The 17,178-nt window shown below is 46.3% G+C and overlaps 3 protein-coding genes across 3 annotated transcripts; 1 reads left to right on the top strand and 2 right to left on the bottom strand.

Moving 5' to 3' along the window:
- Nucleotides 1–268: 268 nt before the first annotated feature.
- LOC105567480 (replication factor C subunit 4) lies at nucleotides 269–4,659 on the bottom strand. The gene is made up of 6 exons (XM_012022382.1): nucleotides 4,451–4,659; nucleotides 3,513–3,788; nucleotides 1,670–2,063; nucleotides 713–826; nucleotides 518–601; nucleotides 269–432 (listed from the first exon to the last, which is right to left on the bottom strand). Exons 1-6 carry the CDS (start codon nucleotides 4,561–4,563, stop codon nucleotides 343–345), a joined length of 1,071 nt encoding a protein of 356 aa, XP_011877772.1. The 5' UTR covers nucleotides 4,564–4,659; the 3' UTR covers nucleotides 269–342.
- A 1,179-nt stretch (nucleotides 4,660–5,838) lies between these two features.
- Nucleotides 5,839–8,798, top strand: LOC105567478 (proteasome subunit beta type-7). Its single transcript, XM_012022380.1, has 4 exons — nucleotides 5,839–6,030; nucleotides 6,502–6,681; nucleotides 7,758–8,073; nucleotides 8,397–8,798. Exons 1-4 carry the CDS (start codon nucleotides 5,969–5,971, stop codon nucleotides 8,670–8,672), a joined length of 834 nt encoding a protein of 277 aa, XP_011877770.1. The 5' UTR covers nucleotides 5,839–5,968; the 3' UTR covers nucleotides 8,673–8,798.
- On the bottom strand, nucleotides 8,749–15,878 carry LOC105567479 (villin-1). Its single transcript, XM_012022381.1, has 9 exons — nucleotides 14,973–15,878; nucleotides 13,940–14,056; nucleotides 13,033–13,373; nucleotides 11,776–12,257; nucleotides 11,014–11,297; nucleotides 10,469–10,655; nucleotides 9,808–10,056; nucleotides 9,416–9,712; nucleotides 8,749–9,231 (listed from the first exon to the last, which is right to left on the bottom strand). The coding sequence occupies exons 1-9, from the start codon at nucleotides 15,108–15,110 to the stop codon at nucleotides 8,882–8,884; spliced, it is 2,445 nt and encodes an 814-aa protein (XP_011877771.1). The 5' UTR covers nucleotides 15,111–15,878; the 3' UTR covers nucleotides 8,749–8,881.
- Nucleotides 15,879–17,178: the final 1,300 nt, after the last annotated feature.

Below are 17,178 nucleotides of genomic sequence, written 5' to 3'. Positions count from 1 at the left end.
TTGTGCGATACGACATGCTTCAGTCGTGTTATTTGCAGCTGTCAAACCATGCCAATTTTTAGATAGAGCAAATGACGCGCGCAAAGCGCGCGCTTGTGTTGTCTAGTAAGAACTTAAAAAGTTAATAAATAAATCAATACTACCGTGATGTGGGGTCTACAATGCAAGTCTCAGTCGTAGCAGTGACTAGTCTTCTACGATTGGTCACTTCTTATGTGCCTCACTGAACTGACCAATTACAGTCTCGGTTATCCTGATTTCACGAAAATATATAAAATCCTTATATTATTCATACTGTAAATCTACAAATATAAATACAACACTGAGGCGAGTGAAGTTTCTTTAAGACTTCAACGCCATCAAGATAGTAGAAAACAAGTTTAGAAGCTGCAGATACTCGTCGCTTCCTTCTGTTAATCTGAAATCACATTTCTAAAGAGGAAAATTTTCCTCAGTTACATTCAGTTTACATTGTTCTTTTGGCGTATATGTAAAAAAAGTAAAAAAAAATACTTACCCCAAGTACATCGCCAATAATCGCTTTTTGTTTGTCAGTAAGTTCGTCGGAGAAGATAATTTTCTCGTTCAATTGTTCAATTACCTAAAATCCAACGTAACGAAAATTAAATAAATTTCATCCAATTAACGCGCGCTAAAAGTACTGTCATTATTGAAAACATTTTTCAGATTACAAAAACAACGAACGCGATACCTGCGAACCCGGATATCCTTCAAGTAGCAAATTCTCAAGTAACTTCTGCATATCAATGTATTTCCTCTTGTTACAAGCCTCCCACAGCGCATTAATTTGATCGTCGGGAACCAACTGAAACGACAAATGCATAGCACAATTCGAAACGATTCCATTTCATCAGAATCTTTTTACGAGAACGTAGAGGAAAGTCCCCTGTTGCGAGATAGCGGGGCTTCTGTTAAATTGATGGACATCATCGGTTAATTCCACCATGAATTTATTGCCCTTGGAGCGAAATCTGTGTGGTGGAAAACTCATAGCTAGATCGTGTAATCGTTGCGAAAGATTTGCGATTGAATTTCGGCGTTGAAAACCTGCTATCTCACATTAGAAACGTGTCTTGTAATCAGGGTTGTAAACCGGAGCAAAAATACGTTCTTTGGAGCGGTTTTGAACCGGTTGGAATTTAAAAACCGCTCCGAAAACCGGATGAATTTACGGAGTAAATTATTTGGAACTTGGGACGTAAACCGAACCGGAGCGAATAAGATTGTAAACCGGAGCATAAATACGTTCTTTGGAGCGGTTTTGAACCGGTTCGAGTTTAAAAACCGCCCCGAAAACCGAATGAATGAAGTAAATTATTTAGAACTTGGAATGTGTGTGTGCAAATCGAACCGAACTGGTGAAATTTGCACATTTACCACCTTTCCAGCTATGTAGCAAAGATTCAAACGTGGTAAATCTTTTTAAATAAATTAAATCCTTTTTAGATAAAGAAACCGCTCCAAAACCGGTTTTTCATGCTCCGGTTCAAAACCGGAGCGTTTGAAATCATAATCAAAAATGGTTCGCTCCGGATCGGAACGATTTTATAATTGAAATTTTGATCCGTTCTCTCGGAGCGGATACACTTCAATGGTTCGGTTCGGTTTACAACTCTGCTTGTAATAGAGGACTCTCCCATAGATTTACCCCGATAACGTCGAGCGCGTCGTCCACGGTGATCTCGTACTCCTTTCCCTTTAGTCGCGTGATCGATTGCAGGCACATGACGGCCTGTCTCAGATCGCCGCCCGACGCCTCGACGATCCTCTCCAAGACCTTCCTGTCGGCCTTTAGATTTTCCTCGTTGCATATGTACTCGAGCCTGGCGATACTCTTCTCGTCGCTCAGCGGCTTGAACCGGAATTTGGTGCAGCGCGACGCTATCGGCTTGATGATCCGCGACAGGTAATTGCACACCAAGCAGAAGCGCGTGCTGTGCGACTCTTTCTCTATGATTCGACGGAGCGCCGTTTGCGCGGCGCCGGTCATACTGTCCGCCTCGTCCAGTATGATGATCTTGAATGGCGGACATTTTCTCCCGCTGTAGATATAAAACAATACCTTCGTTATTCTATTTCATCGTTCCATCTTTAAGTCTTAATTAACAATTATATTATGCCTCAGATTGTGCCGTTTTGATCACTGGCTGCAGTACGGCGCGAAAGACGTTCGAGACAATCAGTTTTCAAGTGTTTGCGTCAGATTTAATCGTACAATTCCTGTAACCCGTCCGCGAAATAAATTCGTTCGTGAAACACATTCAAAACTGAATTATCACAAGTATAAAGTAATAAAGAATATAATAGCCAAGACAGGACGTTTTAGTGTCTAAATGATTGCAATTTTTACATTTATTGCGAAAAATTGATTTCGCAATAAATTTAAAAATTAAAGTCATTAAGACGCCAACATCACAATGTGAAATAAGGTTAATACAAGTGTAAAATTTAATTAAATTCCCCTCTGGGAGAAATACAACTGACAATATCTTTCCGCGCGACTCACGCAAATATTTGAAAAGTGAAACTGTTTGCTCGTGCTTCTCAGAAATTCACCAGTCTCATAGTTCTTTCTGTCCCGTTTGAGCACTTCAAGCATCTTTCTGTGCTGTTGCTAATAAGAGGCACCTAGAACGCTTCACTAGACCTCCTGATAACAACAAGATGTGCCATTGTCTCGAACAATCCTTCGCACCGCGTTTCCGCAGCCGTCAGACCTTTTACTGGTTCATCATTGGCATCGATCGCCGATAATCTCCGATGTCTCGATACAAGCAAATTACATTTATATCACTCGCTAATAGAACATCAGAGGCAACGGCCTTTCGTAGCAAAAGCGTTAAGCAGAGCCGGGACCAGGGCGAGGCGAACGAGGCACTTGCCTCGTATAAAAGATTCGGAGCGCAAAAATAGCAATACAAATTTTTATATACCTGGACACACGACAGTCAGATGTTGTAATAAAATTAATAGAGGAAAGTCCTCTATTATGAGATAGGATTCTAATACGAGACAGCAGGTTTTTTCAAAATCCAAATTCAATCGCAAATATTTTCTCGCAACGATTATACGATCTAACAATGAATTCTCCACTAAACAGATTTTACTCCAAAGGTAATAAATCCATGGTAGAATCAACCGATGACGCTTATTAATTTAACAGAAACCCCGCTATCCTGTATTAGAATCCTGTCTCATAACAGGGGACTTTCCTATATTAATATAATAAATGAAACTAACTAAAATTATCTTTATATTTTATACGCCACGAAAGAAATATTTTTGTAACCAAGGGGCGCACTTTTTTCTCTTGCCTCGAGCGCCAAATGTCTAGTCCCGGTTCTGGGGCTCGATCATAAATCCTTTTTCTCCAGCGTCAACTCACAAAAAGTGACAAATTTCATTAACAAATGCCAAAATTCACTTTTCACGAGTTCATGCCAGAGAAAAGGACGATTGAGTCACTGGGGCGAAGACAAGTTTCAACTCACTCCGGCCCGTTAGGATTGGCCTTGCGCAGCGCAAAGGACTTGATCTTGTCCCTCACAACCTGAATGCCCCTGTCGTCGGAGGCGTTGAGCTCCAGTATCCTCTCTTTGTAGATGCTGCCGAACATCTGCCTCGCGGCCGCGTGGATGATGCTGGTCTTGCCGGTGCCCGGCGGCCCGTAGAACAGCATGTTGGGAAAATCCCCGTGCTCCATGGCCTGCCGTATCACGTTCACCACCTCCGTCTGCTCCACAATGTCGTCGACGCTTTTCGGTCGGCTGCGAACGAAATACAAGAATATTAACATCCTCAGTTCCTTCCCTCGGCGATAATTTCTAGACACAAAGGTCCGTATTCGGGACCCTTTGATCGATAAAGGCGCCTCTAAAAGTGGCCAACGAGTGTTCTCATTGGCTGCGAACTACTTTTATGCATCGTCTACAATGCGTGGAGAAAGCCAAGGAGTAAGGAAACAAATCAATTTTAATAAACTTTCAAGTAAGACCCCTATCTAAAACTAAACAATATATAGGAACACGCCAATGTGGGTGACAAGGCGAGACGTAGGTAGCCCAACTTGCAAATCTTGTATCTTTCTGAAAAATGGTGAATCGTAAGTCAATTTTATTTCTCACTCCTACTTGAGCTCCCGCGCTTACTCTCGGCGAGTCGGGACGCCATCGGTCAGCGTGAAAATCTTGTGAAAAGTACGCCTGTATCTCCTCACGCCAAAAGCTAAAGGTTATGGTTCTCTCTTACTCCTTACGCCAGGCTTACTCCACGCATCGTAGGCGCGTCGGAGGTGCTTTCGTCGATAAAAGAGGACTCAGAATACGGGCCGAGGGAGAAGCTCCCGGGGAAAAGGACGAAGGGCCGAGCGGATGGTTCTCTCGCGCGAAGGTCGGCGAGAGGTTAATCCCGCCGGTTGGCGCGCACTCACTATTTCTCCACCCATGGCGTCAGGTTCTTCCTGTCGTCCTTGGCCCGGGAAGTCGAGGGTTTCTTGGCCTCCGCCGGAGCGCCCAGCTTCCCGGTCTTGAGGAAAGCGTGCATGATCCCTCCGGTCGATCTGGCCGCGCGCTGACCTCGCGTGAGCTTTCCCGCTTATTCGCCGCCATGTTTCATTTCAACTCGCTCTGCGCTCAACGTAGTTTGCGCCAAGTCAACCTGGCGACTGACAAGTTGATGCGCGAGGGTGTACAAGCGCGCAAGCATCATATTGCGCAAATATAATTTGTTTTTTTTTATAATATACATTTGTCCGCGTCTCTCGTTGCAGAATTGCAGAATGCGAGGAAGATTCTTTTGTTGTCCCCAGAATGGTGACGACAAATGGCTGCGCTGAGCGGAGGAACCGGCTCGGTGATACTTCAACAGGATTGGTTCTGTGCTTCAGCTCTTCGTTGGATCCAAATGTAGGAACCAATCAGCGACTTGAATCTTTTTTTCTAAAAAGCACAGGAGTTTAACATCCGTTTTTTTTACATCAACTTTTATAGCGTTTTCGATTTTCTGACTCGACCTGACTCCGAGTCAGAAAAGTTTGATCAAAAGCAAGATTTGAACCACAATTTCTGTAAAAATCTTACTTTTGATCAAACTTTTTTGACTCGGGGTCGGGTCGAGTCAGAAAATCGAAAACGCTATTAGTTTAACGTCAACGATTACTCCCGTTACGAAAGATCAATAACACTCTCGTGTTGGCGACATTTCATTCATTCAGCACGGAACCCAACCAAAAGTGAGCGCTGCATAAAGCCCGTATCAGACTACGGATTGAGATTGGGATTAGATTGAAATTTGACCAATTAGAGTAAAGGTTACTAAACTCGAGATTAGTAAACTTTACTGCGATTGGTCAAATTTCAGTCTAATCCCAATCTCAATCCGTAGTCTGATACGGGCTTTAAGTTTACTAATCTCAAGTTTAGTAAAGCCCGTATCAGACTACGGATTGGGATTAGATTGAAATTTGACCAATCAGAGTAAAAGTTACTGAACTTGAGATTAGTAAATTTTACTGTGATTGGTTAAATTTCAATCTAATCCCAATCCCAATCCGTAGTCTGATACGGGCTTGACTCTAATTGGTCAAATTTCAATCTAATCTCAATCTCAATCCGTAGTCTGATACGAACTTTACTCGCTTGAAAAATGGGCGCAGAACCGGACACGCGCCAAATGGCGACTTTATCGGCAGTGCTTGAAAATGGGTGTAGCGGAATAGTTGCAAGAATGAAAATGGGCGCAAGGCGCTGGAATCGGCCGAGCGAAAACGGTGTCGAGTAAAAGGCCGGGGTGGCCGCTCTCAGGTTTCTCTCTGCTTCTATGTAGACGAGGCTTTAAAAAGAACGGACTCGTGATAAGACAAAGTTGACCGCCAGCGTAGTCAGTGGTCAGTGGTGTTGCGGCTGTGTCACTTTTGATCGCTGATATTATTTGACACCCGGGACAAATCATGACTACGCTCCTCGCGCCGGAAGTCCCACTGCCGGGTTTCTCCTTCGATCTCTGCCAAAGGTGAGGGTTTGTCTTCGGTTCTCGTAGATGTTTCGCTCCGAGAATAATCCGGAGTTGTTCCAGCTAACCTCTATACTGCTGTGTCACACGTCGGTTTTGCAACGAGTTCTCGCGGTATAACTGTCGTGTGCAGATTATTTTCCCAATCTCCCGTTTTTGCGAAAGAACAATTTCCAAGACAGAATTTCGGAGACGTGAAGGCGACGGTAAATGCGCGAGCTGCTGCCTTCTGCAATTTTCTGTAACAACGCGAACAATTCCTACTTAATACAAGTATCAAATTAATGAACGATTTCTAACGTTCTAAAAAAAAAGTCCTGCGAAACAATGATCAAGATTCGTTACCACCGTTTTAACGTGTATCTTGAAAACATCGACCGTCTTTGGTCACTTTGGTTTTCTTGTATACTCGATTTTTTCAATTAACTTCGGACACGTCGATCCTGCTCACGTTTTGCTTGTTTCGCGCAGGAACAATGCCTTGGTCAAGAAGGGCTTCGCCGCTCCGAAGGCGGTCAAGACTGGCACCACCATCGCTGGCATCGTGTACAAGGACGGCGTTATCCTCGGCGGCGACACGCGAGCCACCGAGGACACCATCGTGGCCGACAAGTACAGCCTGAAGATCCATTATCTCGCTCCTAATATGTAGTGCGTGTCGCAGCGTCCCATTGTCACAAGTTCGGCCCGCAGCACGAAGCAACGTAATAGCTTACGACTTGTGTCGTACTTATCCTCCAGTCACACATGACACCACGAGACACGGTAGTGTCTCGCGTCAAGTACACAGTGTATTCAAAAAGTTCCAGGACTGGTCGCACACAGATCAAACAACGCCATGTATTGACTCCTCTTTAATATCAAGCTTCTATATAGTCTCCCGCCAATTCGATACAACGCTTGGAACGAGTCTTCAGGTCCATCATCGCCTTCTGGAACGCCTCCACTGGAATACTGTTCAGTTTGTCACCACCTTTTCAATCGCCTCTACTGACTCATATCGGTGTCCCTTCATCTTCAATTTTAGCTTGGAAACAAAAAATAGTCTGGGGGGACAGATCAGGTGAGTTTTGGAACGACTTTTAAAACGAATGCGGCGTGTGAGGCCGAAAGTGTTGGAGAGCAGAGAGTGGTGGCTGTTGCATGACAATGCACCGGCTCACAGGTCCATTGTTGTACAGGAGTGTTTGATGAAAAGGCAAGTTGTGAGCATCAACCACCCTGCGTACTCACCTGATCTGTCCCCCCAGACTATTTTTTGTTTCCCAAGCTAAAATTGAAGATGAAGGGACACCGATATGAGTCAGTAGAGGCGATTGAAAAGGCGGTGACAAAGGAACTGAACAGTATTCCAGTGGAGGCGTTCCAGAAGGCGATGATGGACCTGAAGACTCGTTCCAAGCGTTGTATCGAATTGGCGGGAGACTATGTAGAAGCTTGATATTAAATAGGAGTCAATACATGGCGTTGTTTGATCTGTGTGCGACCAGTCCTGGAACTTTTTGAATACACTGTGTATAAGCGTAGCTTGTAGTTTACGCGAGTTGACGGACCCTCTGATTTTCGGATCTCAACAACGGCTGACCCGACGCCACTCGAAGTGCGCTCAATCGATAGCTCGGGTTCGATTTGCATAATAAATTCAGTCGCGAGCGTATTACGTTGCTTGGTGCTCCGTCCCTCGGTTTCACGGGCGACACACTGAGAGGAACGCAAATGATTTTCAGCTGTTGCGGCGCCGGCACAGCGGCCGACACCGAGATGACCACCGAGATGATAGCCAGCCAATTGGAGCTGCATCGCCTGAATACCGGCCGCGTCGTGCCCGTGTGCACCGCCAATACTCTGATAAAGCAGATGCTGTTCCGTTATCAGGGTCACATCGGCGCCGCGCTCATCCTGGGCGGTCACGACCTCGACGGGCCCCAGTTGTACTGCATTTATCCGCACGGCTCGACCGAGAAGCTGAAGTACACCACCATGGGTTCTGGCTCGCTGGCCGCTATGGCGGTCTTCGAGAGCAGATGGAAGCCCGACATGGAGGTGAGGAGCGCTTTTTCGTCAGTGATAATCTAGAATAATCGCTGGCTCCTTTGAGACTTCGACTGCGGAGGCAGCCGAGTACACGAATGAATGTGCGCGACAAATCTAGAGTCTAAAATAAAGTTTATTTTAACTGTGTGTGTAAACAGTGAGAAACTTGTCGCGTTATAATCTATCGATTCGTGTGTTGATGTTAACGTACTTATACCTGTGTATGCATTAATTTAATTTCGATTTATCTTTTTATATTAAATAATGCACTAAAACTATTTCGTATATCAAAAGCTACGTGTTCTTAAGTCGAAAACTGGATGCCTTTTTAGGAAGAGGACGCGAAGCGGCTGGTGGCGGACGCCATTCGCGCGGGCGTGTTCAACGATCTTGCGTCGGGATCCAACGTGGATCTCTGCGTCATTCGCAAGAACAACGTCGAGTACTTGCGGCCGTACGACACCGCCTGCGTGAAGGGCGAGCGGCAGTTCAGCTATCGTTACAAGTCCGGCACGACGTCGGTGCTCACGAAGACAGTACAACCGATCGTCGTGGAAGAGGAGACTGTGCGCGCGATTGTGTCCGAAGCGATGGACACGTCCTCATGAAACCCCGTTAATTAATCTAGCGTTCTACGTAAGCTTCAAATAATAATGAAAATTTTTTCCAAGCAATGCTCGTTGATTATAAATCGGTTCAATGTTTGTAATAAAGGTATTACCGGGATTGCGCAAGGACAAGTGTATCATTTCTAAATTCTGACTCCGAAAAGGGAGGGAATAATATTTAGATTGGGATCAAAGTAAGCAAGGAAAAATTAGAAGAGCCCGGCGGCTTGCTTGAGGCGCTGTTTCTTCCAGGTCGGTAATTTCTCGAACTCCGCGGGCTCCATTTTGAAGATCGCGATGAAATTGTCGTAGGTCAGGTGCATTTCCTTGCGTCTGACGTCCACGCCGGCCGGCAGGTTCTCCGGCTCGCTTTTCAGCACCATCGGCGGGTACTTGATGTAATTGTCGAAGTCCGTGGTGGCCTTCGAGGTCGTCTGCGTCCTCGTCGATTGATCTCTGTCCTCCAGCAGGGCGCAGAATATGTCGAACGGCTTGTAATCCCTCAGCAGATTATGATTCCAATTGTCAAACAGTCCGATAAAAGTGGCTGGCTCTAAGCCTGAGAAGCGACAAAAGTAAAATCGACTTGTGGACAAAGCAAAAAGTATGAAATATATTTTAAGGATCTTTCGCGGAAGAAAGATCTTGAAAAAAAAAGACTGATTTTTACTCGAAACTTGCTAGGGAAGACATCGTTGATCGTCAGAACAAATCTTTTCGACTTTGCATTGCCTGGAACTCACCTTGTTTGATCACGGAAATGGCCGTGTTGCGATTTCGACCAGCGGGATGAGTGTAGAGGTATATAGTGGCGTCTTCGACGCACTCTTGCAGCGTCCTCGGGCTGGAGAACTTGCCTATCCATATCCAGATTACACTGCCGGCGTCCAGCAGCCAGACAGCTTCCGGTATCAGAGAGTTCTGTCGGAATCCAAGGATCTGCTCGCCCACGAAGAGGCCGTTCTCGGTGCGGCATTGAAACAGGTGCTTATCCAGCTCCTCGCCGATCTCTTCGGTCTCCGTGCCGTAGGCGCCTCTGCCTGAGGAGCACAAAAAGCAACGACGATTGTGACGCCAAGCGTGATCTTAGAGATGCTCGAGCCGCTTCATAGTTTTTGCTCGGTTCATCAGTTACCTCCTAGCTCGGTCCAGAAGTCGTCGCTCTCCTTACCCTCAGCAACGAGGGGCGCGTTTCTGGGCGCGAGGCGTCGCGACGTCTGTCTCGCGTCGCCGGTGCTCTTGCCGCCGCACCAGACGATCGGCGCGCCGGAGAAGAGGATGAACACCGCGCTGGAGTCCAGGCTGCTCGCCCGTAACGGACGTTCCACGGCTTTCGAGGTGTACGGCGTTGAGCCGAACACTCTGACCAGATACTTTTTGGGCGCTACAAATTGAGAATCTTTATTGTAGAAGATGGAAAGATGCACCCTTCGCGTTCCCTGTGATATCTTCAAAACGTGAAACGTTTCCTTTACGTATAAATTTAAATATTCCATTTTTTCTTCGTGCAATACATGCATGTTACAACTTCTCTTGATATGTTATCACAGTGAGTCTGGAGTAGACGAGCGCAAACAAGAACATTCAAACCGTGAATTAGTCTGTCAAGTCGAACAACTTTCTGCATTTCGATCCAAATTGGACATTCTCTCGAGACGAAAGTTCTTGTTGCCAAAACTATTTCAAGCTCACGATTAACACCTTACTAATTGTTATCTTTTATTTATTGATGTAACATGCGTATATTATTTCTTTATGCTTTTATCGAGCCGAATAACAGGAGAGAGACGCTTTACGAGAATCACGGTGACGTCCGGCGAGAATCTTGAGCTTCCCGTCGTAGATCTGCAATAGATGAGGCGGTTCTCTGCCCTGGGACGCCTTCACCAATTGCGCGTTCGTCTCTTCAGACAGACGGCAAGCCACTGTCAAAGCCGCATCTCGATCCAGTTTGACCGAGTGAACACCCTCCCAACAGTAAACCTGGAAATACCACAGTCGTTCCCGTTTGAATCTTCCACGATGACTGCAACAGCCACGAGATGAAAATGTCACGCCAACATTTATACGCTTCACAAAATCGCACGCGCTAACAGAAAAATTCTCCCCTTTTCCTGGCTCGTTTAATCTTTGCGGGAATTTTTATTTTTTTCGCGATGCTCAAAAAGTTACGAACGATATTAAATTCCTTTAGCAATTGTCGACGCGACTAAAAGAAGATTCACCGGACTTTATTGACAAATTAAATAGTTAGTAGTGATTTGAAGATAAAAACGGCAGATTACATTTAACAGACTTTTTCGAAAGGAGCCAAGCTAAGCTCCGAGAGTTCCATACGTACAATACTTCGACACCTTCGTCCCTGTCCGTACTTGTACAGCATCACGTAGCAGGCTTCCGCGTAATAGATTCCCCTGTCGTCCTCCACCTGGACCATGCCCTCCTTCAGCTCGACCCTCCACAGGGTCCGCTCGCCGGACCCGTCGTCCACCAGCTGGCACTCGGCCGCCATCCTGGGCCTCTCGTTCATGTAATCGGGCTCGAAGCTCGCCGGCAACGTCAACGGCCTCGTCTTCGAGGGCTCCCAGCCCCTCAACAGCGCCTTCATCTCCGCCGGCTCGTGACCTTCGTTTCGTTTCATTCATTTTTATTTCCGCCTGACTGTTGCACCGCGCTATGTCAACGCTACGATCTCAAAATTCTAAAAGTTCTCGCGACCCGAAGGTTGTCAGTCTATTTCAGCCGTTTTACTTTTCAATCACTGGCTTGATTTCAATTTTTATACATGCATACGATCGTTCCCCCATTTCCTTTCTTTCGTTACAATTAAGATACTGATAAAGAGAATTGTTAGACGACTTTAGGCCGGCAGATGGCTTATTTATTTAAATCCGACGTTTCGACCATACGGCTTGTGGTTCTTTTCAAGGAATTCAATTTTGTATCGTTAATCAACTACCGGCGACTCACATTCTTTCGTTGTTAAGATACCGATGTTCCTTTTATCGGCGTGCATTCTCAAGAGATTTTCAAATAATAAAATGTATAATATGCTTCCGAATGAGAAGATTGTATTATCGCGCGACAAAGCAACTCTCTCTACCTTCCGTCGTCCTGGCCACCGGCACGCCGTCGCTGTAATCCTTCTTCTTGACGAAGCCGCGCGCGTTTCTCACGGCCTCCAGTCTCTCCCGCGCGTTGACGTCGCGGCCCACCCAGGCCCAGACGCCGGCCTCGCCCCGGTCCACCAGGTACACGGAACCGGAGGTCAGGTCGCCCCGTAGAATCGGCCCGGACTTGACTTCGGCGACCTTGTACTTGCCCGACTGCTCGCTGCACTTGTAAAGCTTGATCGGGCTGGGCGGGTTGACGCGGTGCTGGCGATCGGGCGCCACCACCCTCGCCGAGGAATCGAGCACGCTGCTGAAGAGCTCCCTGTCGTCCGCGGGCAAGGTCTGCTCGTAGCCGTCCTCGACCACCGCTACACGGCCGTTGTTGTTCTCCTTGCGGGACTCCAGCAGACTGGCGGCGTGACGTTTGTGCAGTGGATCTGACAGCGAGCCCAGCCACAGGAAGACGACACCCCTGAGGACCAAGGAGAGATTAACTATCTACTCTTGTCAAACTCGTGGTTACCCGGGACAAAATTTGTATTAAATCAATAGACGAAAATGGAATTGTTTTGTGAAATTGAGAAAACGACGAAAACCAATTTCGTCTAATCGAGGTGGTATAGTTGACTCCTGCCGTCTTATCAATAGAGGAAAGTCCCCTATTACCAGACCGGCTCCTAATATGAGATAGCGGGGTTTCTGCTAAATTAATAGACATCTTCTGTTGATTCCACCATGAACTTTTTGCCCTCGGAGTGAAGTCTGTTTAGTGGAAAATTAATTGGTAGATCGTTGCAAAAGGAAGATTTGTGATTTAATTTGAAAACCTGCTGTCTCACGTTAGAATCCTGTCTTACGACAGAGGACTTTCCTCTGTACGAATTAACGCGCTTTTCTATTGCGGAAGAATTTATAAAAGTCTAAATAGAAAAGAAGATACCGTGTACTAATGACGCAAAGCTTGTCAGGAATTAAAACTTACTCATTACATTATGAAGTTAAAAAGTGAAGCCATAAATATACAAAGAGACAAAAGGTAAAACCGACATGATCACGCGATAATTTTTCTAAACGCGCTAAACTTCGTCTAGGCGTTAAAGGGATCATTTGTTCAGTCCTCAGGAAGGCACGTGCGTTGTTTTTTTGCAGGCGAGAACTTTCACCGGCGGATTTCGACATCGTCCGCGGCGATTACGTAAAAATTATCCGCGTCGCGTGGTACGCGATTGCCCCGGACTGTCACGCACTTTGCGCAGACGTCCACCAGGATGACGTCGCGGCAGCTGAAGCGATCCCAGTGGACCCTCTCCAGCTCGGTCAGGATCGGCACGGCGACGCCGGAGACGCGGTGGAGGGCGCAGCCGGGCGGCTCCTGGTGCAGGTTCTCCACCATCAGCCGTTGCCGGAAGTAGGCGAGGAACCGGGGGCTCTCGCGGCCCTGCGCCTCGCGCGTTAAAATCATCGCCGACGTCTGCGAGTCGAGCTCGGCGGCGCGGAGCGCCGCGGCGCCGGACGCCGTCGAGTCGCAGTTGGCGCCGATCCAGAAGTGGATGGCGCGCACCACCGCGGTGTCCTTCAGGTCCTTGATCTACAGAAGGAACAATCGGCAACACGTATTAGCGAAATGATAAAGCGAACGAAAGCGAAAAGAAGAGGAGCAGGCCGATGTCTTCATTAATGCCAATCTTTGTGACCCAGATTCGCTCAGTCATCCTCTTACAAAGACATTTGCGTTCTTTTCTTATATTTTTCGTCACGTTACATGTATTTGCCCAACATCCTTCTAGAAGATTACATTATTTCAAAGACAGTAACAATTTTCTTCTACCATATAAGCTTTTCTCGCATTTACATCAATAAGAAACATTTTCAAAATGAAATATCTCTGTTTTTTCTTTTCCAGGCATGTCTGTTAAACGTCGGCGGCTTCTCTTCTTTCGATTGCAGCACCAATCTTTAATAAACGTAAACGTCTCCGCGAGAGAAATTCAGTTTCCTCGCGGGGGAAGCGCTGGCAAGCTCGAAGAGTAGATCTGCAGGAGTAAAATCACGCCAGAGCGAGGGCGCGAATTTCGTTATTAGGCGTGGCGGTGCTCGCGCTTTCGTGTGCGGTTTCTCTCACGGCGACGCAACACAATGGAAGTAAAAGTATACCGGCATGCCCGGGTAAGGAAGTGCGCCGTCCTTTGCGGACACGGCGTAGACGATGTACGCCGACTCGGAGAGGAAGAGGCCCATGTTGCTGCTGCTCACGACCGTCGCTCGTAGACCCTGCTCGACAAAAGCGAGTAACGTAATATCCCAAGTAGAACATATCGGTCACGAAAACATCAAGATGACGTCATTTTTTTCATCATTTTTTCATGCGTCGCGGTGACGTCAAAATAGCCCACCGAGAGCACCTACTCAGAACGTTGTAAAAATGATCTTGTTTTACACAGAGAAGCTAATTAAGTATTGTACATTAAAAATAAACTGCAGTAATGCAAGATAAACTGACTGATCGTGTAATTTGTAATAATATATTATTGTACACATCGCGAATATCATGAAACATCGTGTCATAAATCAGTCGTTGCAAAGTAAATCTTGATGTCGATCATTTTATGGCGTAAAATTGATCGTTTTAATGTCACATTGACGTTTTTGTGATTAACTTGTTCTACTTGGGTGCCTGAGTAAAACGCGACGCGGAGCAAATAATTAAATGTAAGTTGGAGGAGACAAATAATCATTTACACGATAGCTGAACATAGTTCATAAACAATAGTTAGGAATAGAAGTAAATAAAAATGTAACATTAATTGGAGCATTTAAAAAAGAGACGTAATTTCCTGTCTGACCATCGTAAGGAAGACTACTATTATTTTTTGTATATCCATGACGATTGCTGTGGCCCGTGAATTTCTGAGGTCCGGTTTCGCCGACGCTGTTTAACTTTAAGCTTAGCTTACCTCGCTCTTTGCCTTCTTCCAACTGTTGCTTGAGACACAAACGTGAATTAAACTGAGATCAAAGTTAAGCGACGTTCGGCGAAACTGGGCCTAAAACTTTGTACGTTAATCTTCCAATAGAATTATTTTTGTACTGCAATGCGTATGTTTTATCGTTGAAAAAGACTTCGATGTCGTAGGATCATACACAGTCGCTCACAATCAGCATCGTAATTATCTTTATTGATAGCTACCTCGATCTTCCAGACACGGAAGATGCTGCTGTTCTTCGGGATGTTTCGGAAGACCTCGCCGCCGGAGTCATCGCTGCGACAGCTCCTGTCGTCCTGCGGGACGGCGTTTAAAACTTCAGGATACAGCACGCTCGTCATGTTCGCCCGTGATAAATAATCGAAACCCGGCCCCTTCGGAAATTCCTCTCCTCCCGGCGATTCAGGGCTTTTCTCTTTCTCCTCGCGCTCAAAAGTGATATATTGTCGTCGCAAAACGACGGACAAAGCAAGTTTTCGCGTATCCCGCGAAGAGTCGCCGGAAAATTCGAAAAAAAAACCGGATTCTAAGGTGGACAGGTGGGCGCACGCGTGCGGTAATTAATGGTAATTAATTGCGTGCGCGACTACATCGCCGGTGTTACATTCGTAGGCGCGCGAGCGAGCCGAGGTTTCGCAACGGACGCGCTTCGCGAGCGGACTGGAAACTGGGATACCGGAGCTCGCGAGAGGATCCTCGGCCTCGCAGGTGCACTCGAGTGCGTGCTCGACGCACATGCACGCAGCCTTGGCCGGAAGAGCGTTTAGCACATTAAATAAGTTTACCTTAATTTAGCTCACGTGCAAGATCGATGTAAGTGCGATGTAACTTCAACGTGAAAGCCGAGTATCATTGTTTCGCGTGATTATTTTGCCTATCGTTAATTGACGAGTGAATTATTCATTTGGCGATGCACAAAACGACGTGAATTATTGCTCGTCGCTGCGTGAAAAAAGCATGTCGCTATCTAGAAACATTAGAAATATTTTTGAGAGACTCCGGCTTCCCTCCGGGCATTTCTGCGATGCTTTTGTTAGACGTTCGCGTCGTCAAAGTAGTCGCGCGCAAATAACAAAGGGGGCGAATCTTTCGACGCTACACACGAATTTTAGTTTATTTATTTCAATTAAGTGAATTATTCTACTAAATTTAGCGAATTTAATTATTTGACGGGACAGCTCGAATTGCCGGGGGTTTAAAAGAGAATAGTCGCCGTCTGAAAGGAATATCTGAGAGACCGCGGACGTTTCTCCCGGACATTTCCACGACGCTCTCAGACGTTCGCGTCGTCAAAGCGGTCGTCCCCGACGGATTACGAGAGGGGGGAGGAATTTTCGAAAGATCTCTCATTGCGACTAGCAATTGTCATTGTTCTCGGGAAAACGAGTACGGCTTTTGTGCCGCTCGCTTTCGGCTCGAGTTGATTGACCTGTAACCACATCGGATCCCGGTAAGACGGGGGCCCATTATGCCTCGGCCGACCACCGTCGCATTGTGCTGGTTTCGTTCCCCAGCGTGTGTGCGTGGCGTGCGTGCGTGCGTATACCCGCGGTTCATTCATACACGAGGCCCGCGCCTCGCATTCACGCACACGCACGCACGCGCGCACGCGCACGCGCGTCCTGCGACCATCATCCGCGACGATCATCGTCGCGCGACCGGGCAGGAAGTCACAACTGTCGCCCACATCTCTGCGAGGAAATCGCGGTAAAAGGTGAGAATTCGCGGCCGTCCGGCCGCGGGTCTCCCTCGCTCTCGTAGCCGAGAATCGTTCGCTCGACAATGGTGGCGCAAGGGCGGAAGCGCGAGATAAGATTTCGGTGGCGTCGATCTTTGCCTCCCTCTTCAAGGGAGTCGCTTGTCCCTCGATTCGCGCCGGGTGTTTTTTTTTATATTATACGCGGTTGAGAGTCGCGTAAATGCGCGGAAAAGAGAATATTCTTCTTTTGAAAATATGTTTAGTGCCCAACGTGAAAATCTTGAAGTAAGATCGTATTGCGAGAGGAAAAACTTGAACGAGGCAATTTTATATAATTCAATCAAGCAAACTATTTGCTTATTATTTAAGAATCACTGTCTTGAATGGAAAGGAAATAATATTGGATAGAAAATAACATATTGTCGAATCGAAGATTATAATAATTAAAATGATTTTATTAGCAACATAATTATATGTATTCTTGAAGTGGCAATTATAGTATTTAAATGGGATTGTGATATTGTTGGAATGTAAGATTATTAAATGCTTCTAAAAAGATTATAAATTGTTGCGTATATACAAAGTAATAGACGTGTTAACTCGAGTACAGAAGAGTTGATCTAACACTTTTTTCTGCGTGGAGTTTGTCAGTATTAAAAAAAAAGAGAAATGCCTGCTGTAAAAAGATTTAGTTCACACATTTGCACGAA

This window comes from Vollenhovia emeryi, unplaced genomic scaffold, assembly GCF_000949405.1.
Source record: "Vollenhovia emeryi isolate VEMERY1.0 unplaced genomic scaffold, V.emery_V1.0 DF939137.1, whole genome shotgun sequence".
Taxonomy (NCBI): Eukaryota; Metazoa; Arthropoda; class Insecta; order Hymenoptera; family Formicidae; genus Vollenhovia; species Vollenhovia emeryi.
This window is presented reverse-complemented; position numbering and strand designations above follow the sequence as displayed.